Source organism: Marmota monax, unplaced genomic scaffold, assembly GCF_021218885.2.
Source record: "Marmota monax isolate L192 unplaced genomic scaffold, Marmota_monax_Labrador192_F-V1.1 WCK01_AAM20220418_F8-fsc00029, whole genome shotgun sequence".
NCBI lineage: Eukaryota > Metazoa > Chordata > Mammalia > Rodentia > Sciuridae > Marmota > Marmota monax.
This window is the reverse complement of record NW_026693024.1, coordinates 7,576,994-7,599,116: the sequence shown is the minus strand read 5'-3', so window position 1 is coordinate 7,599,116 and position 22,123 is coordinate 7,576,994. Positions and strand designations below refer to the sequence as shown.

General features: G+C 42.7%; 1 protein-coding gene across 4 annotated transcripts in view; it reads right to left on the bottom strand.

Annotated features, from left to right (window-relative positions):
- Positions 1–22,123, bottom strand: part of Ly86 (lymphocyte antigen 86) — a 60,573-nt gene that overhangs the window by 24,652 nt on the left and 13,798 nt on the right. Inside the window, exons 2-5 of one of the 4 annotated variants that reach the window (XM_046453485.2) lie at positions 11,394–11,480; positions 9,910–10,038; positions 6,239–6,353; positions 5,025–5,643 (exon numbers count right to left, since the gene is read on the bottom strand). In XM_046453485.2, the coding sequence (XP_046309441.1) occupies positions 5,619–5,643; positions 6,239–6,353; positions 9,910–10,038; positions 11,394–11,480 (356 nt within the window). In that variant the 3' untranslated portion in view covers positions 5,025–5,618. Of the gene's footprint in view, positions 1–5,024; positions 5,644–5,954; positions 6,149–6,238; positions 6,354–9,909; positions 10,039–11,393; positions 11,481–22,123 lie in introns of those variants that run through there. The other 3 variants (XM_046453487.2, XM_046453484.2, XM_046453486.2) reach the window with 3 other exon arrangements.

The window sequence follows — 22,123 nt, the reverse complement described above, 5'->3', positions numbered from 1 at the left end:
TACAATTGATATCCACAAGTCCAGCCATAAAATGATACGTGAATTATTTTTGGAAGTTGATTACTTACATGGTGCTGTGAAACCAACACCACCTCACCCAAGTTGACCTGCCCTGGCCAGAATCCATAGAGGTTTGGCCAGAACCAGGTTTAACAGTAGACGTGTCTCATCAGCAAGTCTGAGAATCACATGTTCATTCTGTTTACTTTATGGCCTTAATCTGGCCCTTCATTTAGACCTGAAGGCTCATTTCCAGCTGAGAATCTTGTTTCTGGCCTTACGTAATATATTTTAGACAACTAAAACACAAGCCACCAACTTATTTTGAATAATTTCTTGCCATTTTTTTAGAATTTAGGTGGAGCATGTCATAGAGGGGATTGTTCCTGCTTCACAGGTGGACATTTTAGTTTCAGGGTCAACAATGAATCGCACACTTAATTTTTTTTTTTTTTTTGCTCTGCTTAACTTCTTGCTTCACTTTCATCTTCCTGAGGTGGGATATTCTGAGAGACTTGTTGAACAGAAGGAGCTCCACTGAGAATAGACATCAAGGTGGGTTTAAATCTTAATAAATCAAACACTGAAAGAGGCTGAAGTGAACGTGACTCAGTTTCAAGCTAGACAGGGCTGTGGGGGTCTCTTGTGGTGTGGGGTAGTTATGGCGGACCTAGACTTTGGGGGAATTCCCTTGGAGAGACAGTTGTGGGGGAGTCTTGTGGGGTTGTGGTTGAGACCTCTGTGGATGGTGTCACACTGCCTTGAAAGGGAGCAAACGTTCTCATGGGCGTTTATTCTGGGAGGAAGTCAAGTCCCCAGCAGAAAACGAGAACTTCAGAGGCTGACCTTAGCCCGAGGCAAGGAACACAGCAGGAACAGTCACTGCCAAGCAATCTTGGGATGCTGACCGGAGTGAGAGGCGATAAGCTGTCTGCCTCCCTGGCGTCTCCACGAGCCAGAATTCCTACAGCCAGCTTGTTCCTGTGGGAGAACCACTCTGAGCAGCCTTGTGAGTCCCTCAAATGATTTGATCCCCTACCTGAAGGTCCTTGAGATAGGGGAGGAAGCCCAGAGAGACTGGTTGCCATGACTTCCAATGGACCAGGCACACGCATACCTTCTCTTATTTAGTTTTCATTTGCTCAAGAAAGAATGATGTTTACTCCCATTGAAGAGCTGAGGTTCCTGAAATTAAACGCCCTTCCAGAAAGAAGGGCTTCTGTTCCCAGCCTGTCAATGGCAGCTGTGGGCGGAAAGGACACCCTCACTCTGCCTGCTCCGTCTCCTTGCTAACCACCATTCTCACTATCTTCCTGTTAGGTCTCCTTTGCATCAAATCTAATTTGTGGGCACTGATCAAGAATGAAAAACTAAGGTGTTACATCTTCTAAGCAACTTGGATTTCAATTTATGTTGAACTTTGGGTCAAATATTTACCGTCATAAGCACCAGAGGGCCAGTGATTTTGACGGTAAGTCTGGAACTCTGACCTACCTTATGGTAGTGGTTCTCAGAGTTTAACAGGGATTGGCAAGCTCCAGACTGTAGGCCAGACCCTGTCCCATACCTGTTTGTGAGTAGCCATACGCTGAGAATGATTTTTATTTTGCACTTTGAAATGGTTAATAAAAAATCAAAAGAAAACTAGTATTTCACTGTATGAGAAACACCTGATATTTCAATTGCAGCGCCACAGTCTTAGTCTTTTTGGATAGTTGTGCCCATCCATTTTCATCTTGTCTGTGGTGACTTTCAACCTGCAGGGACAGAGTCGAGCAGCTGCCACAGAGACCATATGATCTGCAAAGCTTGAAATATTTACTATCATCTTGTTATGGTTTGGATAAGAGGTGTCCCCCAAAAGCTCCTGTGTTAATGCAGGACTGCTTCAGAGGGGAAATGATAAGACTATCAGACCTGAAACTCATCAGTGGATTAATCCATTTGATGGATTAATAACTTGAAAGGACCACCGTGCTGGGTGGTCATTATAGGCAGACGGAGCATGGCTCGAGGAGGTGGGTCCCTGGGACTGTGCCCGTGGAGGTTACATCTTGTCTCCCTGGCTTTATCCCATCTCTCTGTGCTTCCCAACTGCCAGGAGGTGACTGGCTTTCCTCTGCCATGCCCGTCCACCATGATGTTCTGCCTCACCTTGGACCCAGGATGGTGGAATGTCCAACCATCAACTGAACCTCTGGAACTATGACCTCAAAATACATTTTTTTCCTCCTTTATGTTGTTCTGGTCAGGTGTTTTTGTCACCGTGATGGAAATCTGACTGACTTTCTCTGTCCAATAACAAGTTTGCTGAGCTGAGGACTGAAGGGTTTGTAAAAGACAGATGGCTAATCCCCGGTCTCAGAGTGACTCGTTCAGTAAGTCTGGGTGGGGACCAACATTTTATTTTTATGATCATTTCTTAGATAAGGCTAATATTGCTCTTCAACCTTGCCTGGACACACTGGACCTAACTAGCTTGGATCCGACCCTGGAGATTTGGGTGTAATTGGTCTGGGTGTTGGGATCTTTGAAATTTTAGAGGGAGTTTACAGTGCAAACACTGTCCAATAGAAATACAGTAAGTCACATATATAATTTGATATTTTAGTAACCACATTTTAAAAGCTGAAAGCAATTTTAATAATATGTTAATAATGTGTTTTATTATTGATAAATAGTAGGTTGATATATTTTATTTCACTCAATTTCATGGTTTGAATATTCATCGTCTCCCAAAGGCCTGTATATTAAAGGCGTGATTCCCAGCTGATGGCCCTGTGGGGAGATGGTGGAACCTTGGGGGTGGGGCCTTGAGGGAGGAAGTTAGGTCATTGGGGGTGTGCCCTTGGAAGAGACATTGGGACTCTGGCCTCGTCTTCTTTCTTTTTACTTCCTGGCTACCATGGGGAGCACAGCCTTGTTTCCCCATATGTTCCCACCATGATGGGCCTCCCACAGGTCCCCCAAACAATGGAGCCAAGAGACCATGGACATCAACCTCTGAGACTGTGAGCCCAAACTAACCTTCCTTATTATAAGTTGATTTTCTCAGGCATTTTGGCACAGTGACAAAAATCTAACACACTCAATATATCCAGAATTTTATTTCAACATAGCTGTTTTGAATGTGTCTACCATGTTTCAAGTATTTATTGAAACTGCAAAGTCATCTCTTAATGGTATTTGGAAGTGAGTCTTTTGGGAAATAATTAGGATTAGATGAGATCACAGAGATGTGGCTCTAGTGATGAAATTTGTACCTTTATAATAAAAGAGAGACTTGAGCTAGCACTCACGCTCTGTCATGGGACGCCCTGTGCCATGTTATAAGGCCCTCCCCAGTTGCTGAGCGGATGCTCGTGCCAACCTCCTAGATTTCCCAACCTTCAGAACCACAAGTCAAATAAGCTCCTATTCTTAAAATATTTCCGAATATCAGGTATTTTGTTATAGCAACAGAAAATGGATGGATGCAGATGTATAACCAATGTAACAACGATCAAGACATTTTACATTTTTCTTTTCATGTTACATCTTTAAAACCGAGTTGTAGTTACACTGATGATATGTTTCAATTCAGAGTGGTTATGTTTCAGAGGGTCAGGAGCCACATATACCTTGTGGTCCCTGCAGACAATAGCATGGGTCTAACTAATATGCAATTGAGATCCAGTGCAGTGAGGGCCCTGGGGTATCCTGTTTGTTAGAACATGCTTGTTTGTCACTTAATAATATTCTTATATTTTCATGTAATTCAATAATCTCCTATGATATCATTTAAAATCACAGCTTATTGTGTCCCCCTTGGTTTAGCTAAACAATGACCTATTTAATAAATTCCCTACAATTAGTTGGTGGCTATGGACCAGACCTAAGCTAGTTACAGCTAGACTGTTCTTGAGTATCAGGAGAATTTACTATAGCTTCCTTCCTTAGGTTTACTATTTTGGTGTGGTCATTAAAAACTTTCAATTAATCTCACTTTAGCCTTAAAATTGAGGCCAAGCTTATGGATTTAGTTGTACAACACGGAGGTGAAGTGGAACAGATCTATATGATTCAATGCTATAAAAGGAAAGAGGGTCTCAGGAAGTGTTCACATAGTAGAAGATATAAGGTTGCCTGTTCTGTCACCTTCTCAATGAGCCCAGTGCCTGGATAAGGGGATTCTAGGGAAAGAGTACAGAGTGGATACTTCATGATTGCCCTGACATTCTATTCTAGTCTTTGATGCAGAACTTACTATGCATTTACCTTCTGCATGATGGGCTTGCTTCCAGACCACAGCAATAAAGCAAATATCACAGTAAAGTGACTCATGACATTTTGGGCTTCCTGGTGGGTGCATATCAAAGTTATGTTTATGTTGTACTGTAGTCTATCAAGTGTGCAAGAATGTTATGTCTAAAAACACAATGTGAATACCTTAATTAAAAAGTATTTTGTGGGGCTGGGGATATAGCTCAGATGGTGGAGTACTTACTTTGCATGCACAAGGCCCTGAGTTCAATCCCCAGCACCACCAAAAAACAAACAAACAAACAAAAAACAACCCCAAACAAACAAACAAACAAAAAACCTTTGTGCCAAAAAAGTGTGAGACACAGATACAGAGTGGGCACATCTGTGTCTATAGACCTGCTCCATGCAAGGTTGCCAGAATCCACCAATTTGTAAAAAATGCAGTATCTGTGAAGTGCAATAAAATGAGGTATGTGCATTCAACTGCAAATATCATTGAATATAAAATAGGTTATGATTCCCTTTTAAAAACTCTTAGATTTACCTTGTGGAGGAAAGAGAATTTGTTTCTATTCTTTTCTGTAATGATAAACTAACATTTGAAAGCACAACCTTGCAAATTCATCATAAAAGCAAAGATTTCTAAAATAGGTAAAAATACAGGCCTTCAGTTCTACTATTTAGAAAGAACTACTCTTCTCTCCTAAATGTAAACATCCGGAGTTCTTTTGATGATTATAATTTCACACATTTAAATAAAAACAGGATCCAACGAGATATTCTGTTATAGTATGCTTCTTTGTTACTTAATAATATTCTTATGTTTTCATGTTATTCAATAATCCCTATGATAGCATTTAAAATCACAGCATATTGTGGGCTAAACAATGACCTACTTAATGAATCCCCTATTATTGGACATATAGGTTGTTTTTCCCCATTTGTCAATCACCCCATTAGTAATGCTGCCAGAAGAGCATCATTTGGTCTTTGGATCCAATACACTTCCTGCTTTAGAGCTAGCAAAGGGAAGCCCAGAGGAAAAGGAGACATTATTTTACACTTGCGGTCTCACTAAGCCTGACCAATTTTGTAGATTTCATCTGCCTTGGAGGACAGCCAGTGGGATGCAGTTTGCAGAGGAAGGCATAGAAATGTGGTGGCAATGATACCAATCACTCAACCGCAGTGGACGCCAGAGTGTGCCGCCCACAGTGGACACTGAGTTTTCTCACCATTCTGCTAGGAAGAACCTGCAGGTCCCTGGGACCATTTCATACATGATCTGTCACAGCAGCCTGTGCTTGGGTTTGGACTGGCTTCAGTTCTCCCTGTGTCTCTGGTGTCATTTCCCCTTCACGTCTTAGTGTCAGTCACTTCTCTGGGACAGAATCATTCCTGTGGTGGATTTGTGGGTGGGTTAAAACAATTCAGTAACTCAAGAAGCCTCTGAATTTAAAATGTTAGCTTCTCTGGCTTATGTAATTTACATAACTATTTGTGCATGCAACATTTGTATATTGCTCTTCTGATTGTTTTGCACTATCTGAAATTTCCTGGCAAGTCCCCAAGTGCCAGCTCCTCAGCTGCCTATGCAGTGTCATCCCCATAGCAATAAAGCAAATGAATGGCTGCGGAGCTACCCAGCATCCAAATGAGGTAAACACCAGCTTCTGAGCTGGTACACCAAATCAGACACCCCCAAATCATTTGAGGGAGCAGCGTTTCTCCTGTTTTATTAATTCTATTAAGGGCATATTCATAAGGAATAAAAGAGGTTTTCTTAAGCTTGAGGGGCCCAGTGAATTTACTGTTTGCTCTGTGTCTTCGTGCTGTGCATTCGCATCATGGATGGTCATTTTGCGGTGGGTGGCTAGTCTGTGTTCAGAGCAGTCGTGTGTCCCTATGCAAACACGATCCATGTGTTTATTAGATCTTTTCTGTCAGCCCTCTATGCCCCGTCTGCAGAAAGGTTAATGGGGGACACACTCACAAATACACTTCCAGCTGAGATAAGGTCTGTGGCAGAAATAGAACATGATGCTCTGGGAGAAGTCGGAGGGAGCAATTCATTTGGCTGGGTTTGAAGGAGGCTTCTTGGGTTAGATCTGGACAAAAGAAGAAAAGTGGGAAGCAGGCTTTACAGGCTAAGGGAACCACCTAAACAATGTGGCATGTGTTAATGTGCAGGCCTTGGTCAGAAAATGGTGATATTTTGTTGAGGTGGTTGTTAATGGTGCATATGGGGAATGGAGGGAAATGTAGCTAGAGAGGAGGGATAGTCAAATTTATGATGTACTTTTGTCATCAAAATAACTCAGGCTTTGGAATAAACCTAGGTGGCCATCAACAGATGAATGGATAAAGAAAATGTGATACACACACACATACACACACACACACACATAATCACACATTGGAATATTACTCAGCCATGAAAAGGCACAAAATTCTACCATTTTCAGCAATATAGGTAAAAGTGGAAGACACTATGTAAAGAGAGATAATGCACAGAAATACAGTTACTATTCTCATTTATGAATGGAAGCTAAAATGTTGATCTCAGAGATGTAGAGAATAGAGTAATAGTTATTAGAGCCAGAAAAGAATGTGGGGTGAGGAAAGAAGAGAGGAGGGTTAGTGGGCTCATAGTACTGCTGGATAGGAGAATGAGTCCTAAAGCTATACAGCACAGTTGGAGAACTATGATTGACAATTAATTGATTATTTCAAAATAGCTTGTGGAGAGGATTTTGAAAGTTTCTAGCACAAAGTAATGATGTGTACCTGAGGGTGATAAATCTGTCAGTTACCCAGACCTGATCATGAGACACTGAGTACATGTATTGAAATGCCCCTGTGTACCCCATAAATATGTAGGATCACCATGTGTCAATGAAAAAATGTATTTTAAAAATATTGATAAAAATGATAGACTTCATTCTACAGGAAAAGGAACTCTTGAAGTCCTTTGGGCAGGAGGTGACATTTCTAGAGCTTTGTCTAGAAGAGCTAGCTGGCATCTGTGTCAGGGGTGGAGAGAGACTTGATCTAGGGACTGGAAAGACAGCTAGTGTCTGTCCTTTCTTGCTAAGTTGGTAGGACTTCCAGGTGACCAATCTCCAGGTGACCAATCCCCACATTTGGGTTCAAGATCCTTATTTGGGATAAAAAGTTGGAAATATAATCAAAAGGCTTGAGATAGGACAATGGATGCTGGCTGTAGGTGATAGCCTATGAAGTGGTTAGCCTTTCCTGGGTGGGAATTATTTAATCATTAGCTCAATATGATTTGAGTTCCTCCAGAACATTTTACACAATCAGGTCTATGTTCTCTTTTATAGTTATTTTTAAGATATGTGTGTTAAATATATATATATGTATGTGTATATATATATATATATATATATATATATATATATATATATATATATTTATGGGGCATAGTGTGGCATTCCAGATGTGCATGTAATGCATAATGATCAGATCAGCATAACTGGCATGCTGACACCTCAGTGTGTGTGTGTGTGTGTGTGTGTGTGTATTTGTGCATGTGCACACACATGTACACATACACATATTTGTAGTTAATGCTCCCCACATTTCAGGCACATTTGAGATACAGTCCACCCTCTGTGTCTGTGAGTTCTGTATCTCTGGATTTTGCATCTCTACATTCAACTGACCACAGATGGAAAAAAAATTGGAAGAAAATGCATCTGTATTGAGCATGCACAAAATTTTCGGTCATTATTCCCTAAACGATACGGTATGACAACAGTTTACATCGCATCTACATTGTATTAGGTATTACAAGTGATCCAGAGATTATTTAAAACATATGGGAGGATGTGCATAGGTTATGTGCAAACACCACCCCATTTGTCTAAGGGACTGGAGCATCCACAGACTTTGGTAATTACCAGGTGTCCTGGAGCCAGTCCTCCACTGGTACCTACGGACCACTGTAGTGGGTGACCAAGGCAATACTGCTCACACTTGGGAAGTCCATAGTCGGCTGGGGATGACAGACGGGGGTAAACGGGTACAATACCATGTGGCGAGTGCTGCAAGTGAGTTGTCTGCCACACAGTCACAGGAGAAAGGAGGCTGAGGAACAGAGCTATGGGAACTGTCATTTGCAAATCCCAGTGAAGTTCTGCAGACGTCCATCTGGTCAACCCTCCCCTAAATTCCCTGATTTCTTTTCTTGCACAAACATCTTTTATCTGTATCCCTGGGTCTAGGAAGGGGACTCCAATTGCTTCTAGATCTTTTACTTAGAAAGGAAAATTGGGGCCGGGCGTGGAGACGCACGCCTGTAATCCCAGCGGCTCGGAAGGCTGAGGCAGGAGGATCGCGAGTTCAAAGCCAGCCTCAGTGAAAGCAAGGTGCTAAGCAACTCAGTGAGACCCTGTCTCTAACTAGAATTAAAAAAAGGGCTGGGGATGTGGCTCAGTGGCTGAGTGCTCCTGAGTTCAATCCCTGGTACCCCTTCAAAAAAGAAAATTGGGCATTTTGCAAGGATTCTTGCTGTTTTACAACCCTGGCTGCCTTGAGGGGAAATCGACGGGAGGATGACTCTGGAGTGTGGGTTTGGGTCATGCTCCCTGTTGTCCAATGAGAATAGGAAGGAGTCCCTGGGAGGGGGACAAGCCAGTGGAGATCAACTCCTAGAGAAGGTCAGCCATAGAGCTGACCCACATTTTAATTAAACAAGTGCGTGGGCTCTCTCTCGTCCAGCGAGGAGGTCCACGGAACAGGGTAGAGGAGAGTGTGGCTGTGGGGTCACTACTCAAGACCTCCGGAGACCAAGCAGGAAGCAGGTCTGCTTTCATTGCGCAGTTACCATGTATATATACAGGCAGTAGCTAAGCAGATGACAGGCAGCCACCAGTGCAATTTCTTGCCAACTGTCCTTGCAGTGACCCATTGAGGAGTGGGCCATGGAGCAAGCACAGGGATTGGAACATGCAGCCTCGCGCCCAGGGCTGTGCCTACAGGGTAAGCGGTTTGCTGCTCATGCACCTAGCACGAGGGGAGTGGCCTGCCACTCAGACACCATGAATGCACTAGTCCCAACAAACAAGGAAGCTTGGTTTGACTGGCAGGTGAGGACAAGGACAGGAGGGGTGGGGACAGGCTTGCTGTTGGCTGTGTATGGAGGAAGGGTAGCAGATTAGTGAACTGAAGGAAAGGAGCTAATGTAATAAGGCTTCGGCTTCTCTGCTTCCAGTCTAGCTACCTGAAGGCCCTGTCAATCAACCGCCCACAGGGGAAAGCAGTGAGATGTGGTAAGTTTCACTGTCTTTCCTCTTTCAAAGTCCGTTGCTCTATCAACAAGACTGCACCAATCATCGAACCTCGGAACAGCATTGAATTTTCATGGATTTTGGGGAAGCTATTGGGCCCTTCTTCTTCTAGCCTTTTTATTAAGGTGCCACTATTCACAGGAACAATCCCGTTTGGAGACCATCTTCTGTACAACGTCTCATTTTTGAGGCTCATGACAGCCCTGTGGGGAGGCGTTTCTTGTGATTTGTTTCTAAAAGGTGCTGATGAGTGAGGCTCAACTTGTTCCAGGATGGGGGAGGGGGGTGGACAGTGGGCTCTGTCCTGGGGTTCTGACCTCGGATGTAAGCCTTGGGTCGGGCAATGACTTACCTCCTTTCCTTCTTCCACAGAAAGAAAACTTGGGTAGATCGTCCTCGCAGATAGGATAGGAGAAATTCAGAACAGACGCGCCTTTTGTGAGGAGGAGCACATCCAGGAACAGCTCCCGGATATCTTCCCCTAAAGAAGAGGAGGCGCGCCATCACCAGGACTCCACAGCAGGAGACAAGGACCCTTTATTTCCCTTTGACTGCTTTGCACGGAAAACTTTCCCCCCCCCCCCCTAGTAAAACAACATTGAAACCATACTGAGGGGACTGTGACGACCCTGGGTATGAAAATTGGCCCATTCTCAAACGCCACCTCTTTGGGGCAAGGTGGCTCCTCTGCTGTGCGGCCCAGATTCAATGCCCTGGCCCCTTAACGAGGTGTCTGCAGGGGGCTTCCAGAACTTCTCAGCTCCATGGTGCTCTTTATCCCTAGTGGCCATGGTGGGGTGTGGTCAGCCCACACACCCCCCTGATGTTGCTAGGCAGGAGCAGGCACCTCTGTGGTCTGGTTTCCCATGCTCTCTGCCTTTTCCTCTCTCTTCCTTTTTATGTTCTACCTACTCCTATTCCTCTTTTCTCTCTTTCTTACTCTCCACAAAATATTTCTTGAGATGCTGCTGGAGTCCTGACATTGTGCAAAGTTCTAGAAACACACAAATTGGGTGGGTTCTTGGTTTCTGGGAACGTCCCCTCTGTTTCTCTGGATGGTCCCACACACTAGGTTGATGGATCCTTCTGCTCTGGTTTTGATAAAACTGTTTTAGGAAAGGAGATAATTTAGTAACTAGAGCAAACATATGAGCCGATTATAATGGCATGATCGAATTAAAAAAAAAAACAACAACAGAAATTGCTGTGGCTCATTGATTGGGTTGTGAAGAAAGACTGCACATCTCCTCTTTGCCTGGGTCAAGGTCTAAGAACTTGTATTAGCTGCTCAAGACACAAAATAAGGTGAATGACAAACCATGCTGCTTGTGGTAGGGAATAGATTTGTCTGTGGCTGAGACACATAAGCAAAGGATCTCTCCTAGAGAGACAGCAATACTTAGTCTCAAAATATTTTCTTGGGGCTTGGGATGCGGCTCAAGTGGTAGAGTGCTCACCTAGCATGCATGAGACACTGGGTTCGATCCTCAGCACCACAATAAAATAAAATAAAGATATTGTGCTCACATAAAACTGAAAAATATATTTTAAAAATATTTTCTTTTTTTTTTTTCTCGCTAGGTATACTGATTTCAGGTGCTTATCCCATCCAGAGAGGGTATAGAGTCTTCTTAGTAGAAAAGTGGAACATTAAATGAGAGTTATACTTTACTTGGATATTACCCAGAAAGAGGATTTAAGGTGGAAACAGAGTTAATTCCAGAGAATGGTGGGGGACTACTGGGCTAGCCAGCCATTATTGTTCATATGAGTCAGTTGGTGTGTGGGGCAGGATGTTGTGCCATGCTTTATTTTGTGGTCATAATTTCTACTTACTCAGAATGATGCCAAATCTAATGCTGAGATGCGGTTGTAATTTTTTGGAACACTGGTCAACAGAAAAGCCAAAATCCTGCAAAGGATCTGCCAAGAGGAAAAAAGAAAAAAAAATAGAATATTCATGTGTATATTGTGTTAACAAACCCAAGTTCACTAAAATTTATTCAAAAGCATATTACAAAAATACTTTAAGAAAAAAAAATCCATGAAATTTTCACCATCAACTCCTGGTCTCTCCAAAGTCAGTGTTGGATCCACTCTTAGAGCTGATCTACCTCAGCTGGTCAAGGCTCTGTTTACATAGACAACAGGGTCCTGAGCCACAGAATTGGGACAGCATCTTGATCATTGGGTTACATCTTTGCCTGGTGAATGATTTTGTCATTCAAACTTTATCATCTGAATTTTTATCTCCGCTTGAATTCTTCTTCTTCTTTAAGAAATAGGGGAAAAAAAGCTTGCTTGAATTCTTTTGCCTCCTGAACTTTTGGCTTTAAAATTGTTCATTAATTGCAGAGAACATTTCATAAAATATTGATGATTATAATGAAACAGAGAGAAAAATGTGCAGATTATCAAAGTTAAGAGCTGCTGTTGTGATTTCATTTTATCCCACCCCATCCTACCCACTCCCATCTACTATAATAATACCCCCCCCCCCAAATATTTCACTGTGAAGGGTACTGTGTTAGATATGACAGAGTCTATGATGATAATGTAATTTAAACATAACTGATGCTCATTCAAAAGGCTCCGATGGCTCATCTACGTCTTAGAGTAAGTGCACAAATGTTCTACTGGCTCCAGCTTCCAAACTGCACGTCACAAATCCATTCCTTGGGACTCAGTCTCATGCATCCCTGGAGCCTGGGGTGGCCACAAAAACACTCAACCAATGCCCAGCACACCTGACTCGCTTGTGAACTCTCCCATCTCAGATGATCTTAGTCTTTTTGCTCATTGTCTAAACACTCAGTTCTGGTTCATTCCTAGCTTTTGTGAAGGCTTCCCTGATAATCCTGAAAACAGCCTTTCGTTTCTTCGAATTTTTAAAACAGGTCTGAAATACTTTTTAAAGTGCTTGCATATCTATGACTTTGTGCCTTGCTGCGTGCCAGATCCCTAGAACACTTCATCTGCACGTGAGAATCCTTAAAAAGAGGGGCCAGTGTTTGGGTTTGTTGGTTTGTTCTATTTTGTTTTTTAATCTAATAGAGGAGAGCTAATTTATTTTCCCATTTTTTAAATTGACACATAATTGCACATATTTACAGGGGTATATGATATTCTGGAATGTGTATACAATGAGCAATGGGATCAAATGTTGGTAACTGGCAAATCCATCACCTCAAACATTTATCATTTCTTTTACTGGAAATATCCAAAGTCCTTTCTTTTAGATATTTTGAAATATATAATAAATCATTGTTAACAGTAGTCACCCCACTGGGCTATAGAACACCGTATTCCATCTTCTTATCTAACACTTTTCTATCTTCCCTCTCCCCTTCCCACCTCTTCTAGGAGACCAACTTTCTTAGCTTCTACATATGAGTGAGTATGTGGTATCTGTCTTTTTGTTCCTGATTTATTTCACTTACATAATCTTCTCCAGGCTTATCCACTTTGATGCAAATAACAGAATTTCATTATTTTTATGGCTGAATCATATTCTGTGGTGCTATCACACATTTTTCTTTACCCATTCATCCATGGATGGACCCCTAGGTGGTTTTTATATTGTAGCTGTTGTGCCTAGCACTGCAGAAAACACGGAAGTACAAATATCTCTGCACATACTGGTTTAATTTCCTTTGTATAGACCCAATAGTGGGATGGCTGGGTCATACAGCGGATTGATTTTTTTAGTTTATTGAGGAATCTCTGCACCATTATTGATAATGGTTACACTAATTTCATTCCCACCAACAGTATCTAAGAGTTCTCCTTTAAAGAGAGTAAATTTTAGTCAAGGCCTCCCTCTACTAAGCACTGAGCTGTGTACTTTGTAAGAGTTTCCACTTCATTCTCCAGACCGCCCAGCACCTGGCACAGTCTACACACAGTAATCACTCCACTAATATGCATAATAATTGGACGGATGGCATCTATTAACCTATCTGTGTATCAGCTCCAAATCCACTCTTCTGCACTTGCTTTGTGAAACTGGCCCCTCTGCAACCCTGTTACTCCTTTGTCATCTGCAGGTTGAGGTGTCAGAGAGAGATGGACCTTGGAGCCAGACAGGGGACTTGCTTCTGGTGCACTTGTTGAAAGCATCAGCAGCAATGGCCCATCTCCACAGGAACCCACTGGTTCCAGTGTCCAGCTCTCCTTTGTACTTTCCAGAATCAGTGGGGATCATCTCTGTGGGTCCCCAACCCTCTGCCATAACTCTTCCTCAGAGTGGCTGCCCCTTCCTCTGCAGTCGGACTCAGCCCCACAGGTCCTTTCAAGCATGCAGGTTCCAATAACCCCAACATCTGCTCTTAGCTCTCCTAGCCCCTGGGGGCGGTGCTATTCCTCCAGTGTCCTTATTTTACTCTTTTTATTTTCTGACAACTGATTAATCAATTCCCCATATTAAATTCCTTTTGTTAAAATAACTGATATGGTCTCCATTTTCCCAGTAGGATCCAAATTGGTAGAATAGAGTAATTGAGAGAGAAGTGGGCAGGAGGGAGGGGTGGGGGGGGGTCTGATTTTCTTAATTTCTCTGGTGGGGAAATACAGACTCAGAGAGGTTGTGTTAAATTTCTCACATCCCAGCACTAGAAAGTGTCAAGATCCAAACCCAGACTTAAAAACAAGCAAGGAAGCAATTTGATGTCTAGGATTGTGCAGTGATACTCAAAAAGCAGAGCCTCCACTCTGTATGTCAACTATTGGATCTGTAAGATTTCCCAGAATATTTTCTGTGGAGGCGTATGGCACCGGGTAGTTCTTGTTTATAACTGATTTCTCTTTCAGCTTAGTTATGAGCTCTCATTTGCCAACGATAGTGTTCCAGACAGTTTGAGCATCTGCATTGGTGAGCTGGAAGGCACATCGGTGTCTATGGTGTCTGCCCTGGAAATGATCAGTAGGCAATTTCAGTCTTGCAAATTTAACACAGCTGCACCTTCAATCAAAACCCCTTTGGACTGGTCACTACTTTTCTTGGGGGAAAACATCTTTTTTTTCCTCCTTAGGCACAAATTAGATTCCTTCCTAAGCATCTTCATGCTGTCTCAGGGCTTCTTTCAACTCAGAAAAGAGAACTAGGGGGATGGAGACAATGTTCTACTACAGACTTGGCACTCAATATTGAAAGACAAGGAGGCCAGCTAACAGATGTTCAGGAAGGTCCGTCTTCAGGGTTGTTGATTAATTTAAGTTGCCATCTGAGGCAAAATAGAAGAGGCTGAGTATGCATCGTTTGGTTAATTAGCAGTTACAGAATTCCACTGTATGTTTATCAATATTTTAAAAGTATAGATAGAATAAACTAAGGCCAGGAGAAGGAAATGAAGCTTTTCCATGGCATTAGAAAAACACTGTTAGAAAAACAATCTTAACAGGGAACAAAACCACAAAGAAAACATTAGGTTGCTTTTCACCGAGGAAATGCATATAGAAGCCCAAAGATGGATTGCTTAAAAAGTACTTGGGGATTTGGTAAACTTTCCTACTAGTTATTTCAAATTGATATATGAGTGATTTTTCTTTTTAGTATAAGCATGCAGTTTGCAGACTGCTTTGGAAAAGTGACCTCGGTTCCTCCCATCCCCCAATCCCACCCTCTTAAATCTCTGTCCTTTCCGATATTTATTTATATTTCCATTTAGGCACTTAGCAAGCTCCATGTTACGTTTGTTTGAATACCTCCCTCATCTCTCTAATCAGACTCCCCAGCACTAGGGGCATCGTGTCCTAAGGGCACTAAGCCCCAAGTCATTATTTGCTCAATGAATAATAAAAGGTTATTCTCAATTCACTGAGAACCCTAAAGCAGGGTTTCTCAACCCCACCACTATTGATTTTTTTGTATTAGATAATCTTTTATCGTGGGGCTGTTCTGCATCATAGGATATTCAGCGGCATCCTTGCTTTCTACTCACTAGATATCAGCAACTCCCCTCGCTCAAATTGCTTCAGGACCACCTACCAAAATAAGACATAGTAGGTTATAATTTGTAAATAGTTCTCATACAGGATGGGTAGTGGTTGGGCATGAGAGACTTTGCCTCGAGTGACTTTTAATATATATAAATCTGATCAACTGATTTTGGATTTTCTAAAACAATAAAATTGAAAGCTTAATGAGAGTCAGGGTTCCTGGGCTTCGAGAGCAGGAACAAACGCCTCTTACGGACACTTCATTGTAGAGCAGCATATGAGCTGAGGAAGGAAGTCAGACTTCCTAGGGATATGGAAGCGCTGTTCTTTCTGAGTATTTTTCCTTGACCTCACTGTTAGACCCGCTTTCTGTCTGTTCTGTCAACATCGATGTCTCCAGGGTTGGAGGAGCCAGCTGGGCTCAGAGGGATCAGGCTGGCTGATGACCAATTCTGCAAGCTGCTCTTCAACTTATGAGTCCCATCTAGCTGTGCATTGATCTGAAAGTTTGTGTCTCGGGCAGCTGTGTTTTGATCGGGGTATTTTAATTTTCTTGTATGAGTGCATAGGATAACATTCAGGGGTCATTGTGGGTCTCTAAAAGAGGACGATGCTTTTTGAAATTCCATGGCTGACTATCCATTACCAGCATGTCACAAAACTAACCTTCAGGTCTTCCATTTTTTGACTGCACTACGCTTCTCCTGTCCCCTTCCCTCTCTGTGCCAAAAGGAAATAACTTACAATATGGTGAAAGTATTCTAGCCATGTTTTTCTATTATTTCCTCATCTTTTTTTCCCCACTTGTCAAATCTTATTACTTATAGAACGGCAGCAGCATGGCCCTGATGGGTCATTATTTCAAATAATAGTAGTTCAATTCCCATTCAAGTCTGCTCTGCCAGGATTTCACTGGGACTTGCCTTGCACATTCAAAGTTGTATATATGAGATGGTATCTTTTCATCTGAGATATGTAGATGCCTAAACATGGTTCTTGATAGCAAATGTAATAAAAATGGAATTAACACCATCACCATGGAATATCTACTGTTTATAAAATGAGAGATTAGGAACCCCAGAGCCCTGCAGGCTGCCTGGTAACTGTGATGAATTAATTTTTTAGTGTGAAGGTATATTTGAGTTGCTGAACTGAAATTTGGGATCCCTCATTTGTCTGCTTCCAACTACAAAAGAAATGAAATTCATTAGTAATAGCCTTTTTATTGACAGAAGAGGGCAGAAACACACACTGTCCCTTTGGACTCTGAATACCACCCCCCGCCCCCCACCAAATAACCTGTTTGGCCTCCATCAGCATGGGAAGTAGTTTTTGTGTCATAATACAATAGTCCCCTCTTAACTGCATATTTTGCTTGCTGTGGTTATTTGTGGTCAGCTCAAAGATATTGAGTAGAAATTTCCCCCAAATAAACAATCTACAAATTTCAAATTGTGTGACATCCTGAGTACTGTGATGAAATCTTGAGCCATCCTGCTTGGGAGGTGAATCACATTTTGGTCTAGTGTATCCACACTGTATACACTACCCACCCAACAGTGACTTAGTAATTTTCTTGGTTATCAGATCAACTATGGTAGTTTTTGCAGTGCTTATGTTCAAGTAACACTGATTTGACTTAATAATGGCCCCAGAGCACAAGATTAATCATGCTACCAATTTGGATACACCAAAGAGAAGCTGTGATGTACTTCCACTAAGTGAAAGGATGAAAGTTTTTTGACTAAATGAAAAAAAAAAAAAACAACAAATCATATGCTGAGGTTGTTAAGATCTATAGTAAGAATGAACTATCATGTCTCTGAGGTTTAGCACTGTGGTTTCAGACATCCACTGTGGGGCTTGAAACATATTCCTGGGGATAAAGGAGACTACTGTAAATAGGGTTGCCCTGGACATGCTTCTGTGGTTAGGGATGATCTTTGCTACCAGTTCTCAAACACAGCTGCAGGACGGAATCACTTGAGGAGCAGTGTAAAATACCAATGCCTGAGTCTTCCTCCAGCTGTTCCAATGTAAGGCTTCCTCAGAATTGAGATTTTTTAACCCCTCCCTGGGTGGTTTTATTGCCTCACCTCATTTGAAAACCATTGCAATAATCCATACAGGTGTTTTGCTAATTCCCTGGGTATACTATCTTATAGGTGGGCTCCTGGATCTACCATGCATCACTTCAAGCTCAAATTGTAACCCTTTAATAGATTTCCTAATAAATGTCTTTACAAAGCAGTCCACAAGTGTTATAGAGTTTATGATGATTTAGGGAATTTCAGGGCTACATCCCCCCTCCACTCCCCCAGCCAATTACTTATATCTGTTTCGGGGTCCCTCACTGCCTCTCCTCTCCCTTTTGTCTCTACAGAAGCAATATGCTTTTCCTTGTTTCAGTGCTGGGGAGTTAGAACCACACCCAGTTACCCCAGGGCCTCAGCAGCTCCCCTAGTGGCTCCTCAGGTTCTTTCTAGAAAGGCAGGGCTCTCCTTAGCTGCAGGTCTTGCAACAGTCCCTAACAGATTTTTTTTTTCTTTTTCCTTTTTCTAGTTCACTTTTTGAGCACATGATCCTAGTCCTGGAAAAATTCGAGATGGGTGTCCAGGGACCAAGAAGATAGAGCTAAAAGGACGGCAACAAAGGTTAGTGGAGACTGGCAGAGGGTAAAATATAGGGCACATCTATCTAAAAAAAAAAAAATCCTAATTTGGAGAAGAACATGAAAGAACAGCAAAATTTTGGCAGATCTGAGTGAGGGGTGAGCCTGAGAGAGCCAGGACCAGAGAGGCCAGGGGCACACTCAGGAGGCCCGTGCTACTTGCAGGGCTTGGGAGGAGCTCTGTGCCTGGTACTGAGCTATAGTTTAAGGGTGGTGTTTGCTTGGGTCTGCACAGATCTTAAGTTCCCAGAGTTCCCTTCAGAAAGATCCTGCCGAGGCCAGGACATTTGACCATGTTTTTGGCTAAAACCAATAAAGTTGTCATGACTCTCCATGGGTAGGATTTTGTACGGACCCAGTTTTCGTTCTTCTGGGATAAATGCGTGAATGTGGGATTTCTGGGGCACGTGGTAAGTGTATATTTAATTTTATAAGAAACTGCCTGACTGTTTCCCACAGGGACTGTGAGATGTGAGGGGAATCTGGCAGGCAGTTCCCCAGGGAGAAGTCAGAGGGACCTTGTCCAGTGGGTGGTCTGCAACTGCTGTACCTTCTCAGCCCTCTGGGCTCTGGCAAGACTCGCTCTGTAAACTAATCAGTACCACCCGGAGCAAAGCAGCCTTGGCTAATTGTTACTGCTGTGCAGGGGAGGAGACAGCTTGGATGCCTGGGACAGTGGTGTCTTTAATTAGCCACGTCCCTCCCTTCCTTCCCAAGGCTGCATTCAGGGCCTCCGAGGTGATTCTTGCCACACTCAGAGGCCTAAGGAACAATGGCTAGTTCTTGAGATTCTGCCCCCCACCCCCAGCGCTCCACAAGGCTTTCTTGAAGGAGACCAATTTAATTTATTATTTTTCCTCCTCCACTTCCTTACACAGAATGAGCTGTCCACCACTGCCTCCATGCCCCAGCCAACCCCCAGGAGGGAAAAAAAAAAAAAAAATCAATGTCCACTTTTCCTGGGAAGCAATCCTGCTGACAGAGATGACTCACGAAGGGCCTTCTTTCCCATGTTAGCGTGCCTCAGGGGGCCCAGGACGACTTTGCTTCCCAATGTGGCCTTCTCTGGTTTAAGAGCAGAGGAGTGCCTCTAGCAAGAGGTCACAGACTGGGTCTTCTGCAGAGAACCAGAGGCCCAATATCTCCTGAGCACAAAATCCCAGGCTCCCCAAAGCTTTCCAGAGAAGGCAACGTGGATGCCCAATGGGAATGGGTTCCAGGATGTTTTGGACCCAAACCTGGGAAATCAAACTCCTCATTCCCAAAGCCACTTCACCATTACTTCTTGCATCTCTTAACATCTCATTGATGAGTCTGCTGGATGTCCCAGCTCAGCAAGAGAGCTCTCCTTTCCAGGAAAGAGAGATGTTGTAACCCAGAATATTTGGGAGTAGGATCTCTTGGGCATGAATAACATGGGATTATAAGTCTTTGCAACTCAACACTGGAAGAGAAAGGAAGCAACTGTTCTTGGCTTGGCTCCATTGCCAGCAAAATAAATTCCTAATCAAGGAAAGTACTCATTTCTCTGTCTCCTAAATCAACCCTCCCTAGTATTTATTATTCCCCTCTTCGTTAGAGGATTAAAAATGGTTTTGCTAAATATATAAAGAGAATTGTTTTGAGAGATAGAAAGAAGCCACGAAAACACCAAGATGGGAAAGTGACCTTCAGATGAATAAATGAGATCAGTGCACCTGCTGAATCCCCACCGCCTCCTGCTCCCCGCCGCCCCAACCCCACGTTCATCACAAAGCCAGAGTTCATCATCATCTGCTGCACAGAAAATTGCAAGAAGCCTGACTCAACACTACCCCCTTCTCCTAACACCACCTCTGTAACTGTTTGGATATTGTTCAGCCTTTCCTTGCCATCTGTTCGTGTGTTTTCAGAACATAACATTTAAAAACTGCTCGTGTGTGTGGAAACATTACCAGACAGATCCGAGGATGCTACAGCAATTATTCCAAACACCTTTGCCTGGGCTTGAACTTCAAGGATGGAGAAAGCAAAGTCCTGAACTGGGAAACATTTCTGACACAGGAGGCATAAATAACAGATGTTCACAGTAGTTGGTAAGGACAAAGAATTGGAAGGAACCTGAATATTCATCCAGAGAAGGAGGGATTCAATTGTAGCCTAGTCATATGATGGAGTCTAGTCCTATGATGTCGTATTTTCAGGCCACAAAAATGAACAAACTAAGGCAGTGCATGCTAGCTACCTCCTGGAATAATGTAATAAATCAGTACCCAAATAAGTTGTTAGTGCAATTAATTTCAGTATATTGTGGGTTACGTATTTCTGTGTAGGCAGTCACACTGAAATCACATAAAAATGTTTTTGTTTCCTACTTTCAAATTCTCAGACTTTTTTCTTCATCTGAGCCTTCAGTGCAATATTGAATAGAAGTCATGGTGGGCTTTCCTGCCTCATTCTAGACTTTAAAATGAGTCCAATGTTTCCCCACTAAATATAATGTTCACCGTAGCTCTGATCATAGGTGCATTTCCTTAGAGAGCAGATAGCTGACTGTTGATCTGGCATTTCTAATTTTGTTTTAAAATCAGGTTAATTCACTCATTTTTTAATTAAATAGGATTTCTAATATCTTTATAACTATTGCTCATCTTAGTTTGGGTTTTCTTTTTCGGGAGGGTACCAGGATTGAACTCAGAAGCACTCAACCACTGAGCTGCATCCCCAGCCCTATTTTGTATTTTATTGAGAGACAGAGTATCATTGAGTTGCTTAGCGCCTTGCTTTTGCTGAGGCTGCCTTTGAATTCGTGATCCTCTTGCCTCAGCCTCCCAAGATGCTGGGAGCTGGGATTATAGGCTTGTACCACCGCACCTGGCTTAGTTTGGGTTTTCTTTCATGATCTTTCTATGCTCCTTTTCAACATGCTTTTGTATTTAAAAATTTTTTTAACTAGTTTGGAAGTTATAAATTTCTAGTCTTATAGTAGTTTCCCTTCTAATTTTAGCATGAATGTTTTATATAATGAAGCTTAAAGCTCATATTTATCTTAAACCAGTTTCCCTGGGTATGTATATATATATAGATTGCTTTATTTATAGTGCAGTAAAAGCACATGGCCTTAAATTGACCATCATACCTATTTTCAGTGCTTTAGAGATAAGTCTGTTCACATTGTTGTGCAAAAGATCCCTAGAACTTTTTCATCCTGCATAACGGCACATTTATCTTTACTCTCTTCCCTGAAAGATGTAAGGACAAGGACAGGACAGTTACGTTCAAGGCTTCATGTTCAATCACCGGTTCCATGTGCCATTGTTATCCTTCGGTTTTGTACTGCATTAGTCCCTTGTGTTGGGCAGCCTTGGATAAGGTCCCCCTCTGATCCCTGCTCTGGGTCTTTGCACCCTTGCAGTCTCTTTCTCTCAAGTGGCTCAGTGACTTCTAAGTGGTAGAGCATGACAAAAGTATTGAGAAGATGCTTATGAGATTAGGCTACAAAAACACAGTGACATCTGTCTTTCTTTCCCTCTCCTACCCTCTCTCAGGAAGCACGCTGCCATGTGAGTAGCCGGGTGGACAGGTTCACATGGTCAGGGCTGATATTTCTGGCCATCAGCTGCAGAAAACCAGAACCTGGCTGACAGCCTCATCAGTGAGCTTGGGAGGGGATCTTCTGAGGCCTGCCTGGGGCCGTGCACTCACATGAGTTCTGAAGCATCCCTCCCTGCCCATCAGTCAAGCTTGCAGATGATGGTTGCCCACCTGGGTCACCAGGTGTCAGAGATATCCAACTAGACCATGCCCACATTCCTGCCTGCCCCCCCCCCCGTTAAAAAACTGAGATGATAATATTTGTTGTTTTAAGCTCCTGTATTAAGGGTGATTTGTTATGCAGCAATAGAAAACGGATACGTTCCCATTCCAAACTAGATATTACACTCTTTGTGTTCATTCTTGTTCGATTTGCCAATTCTTG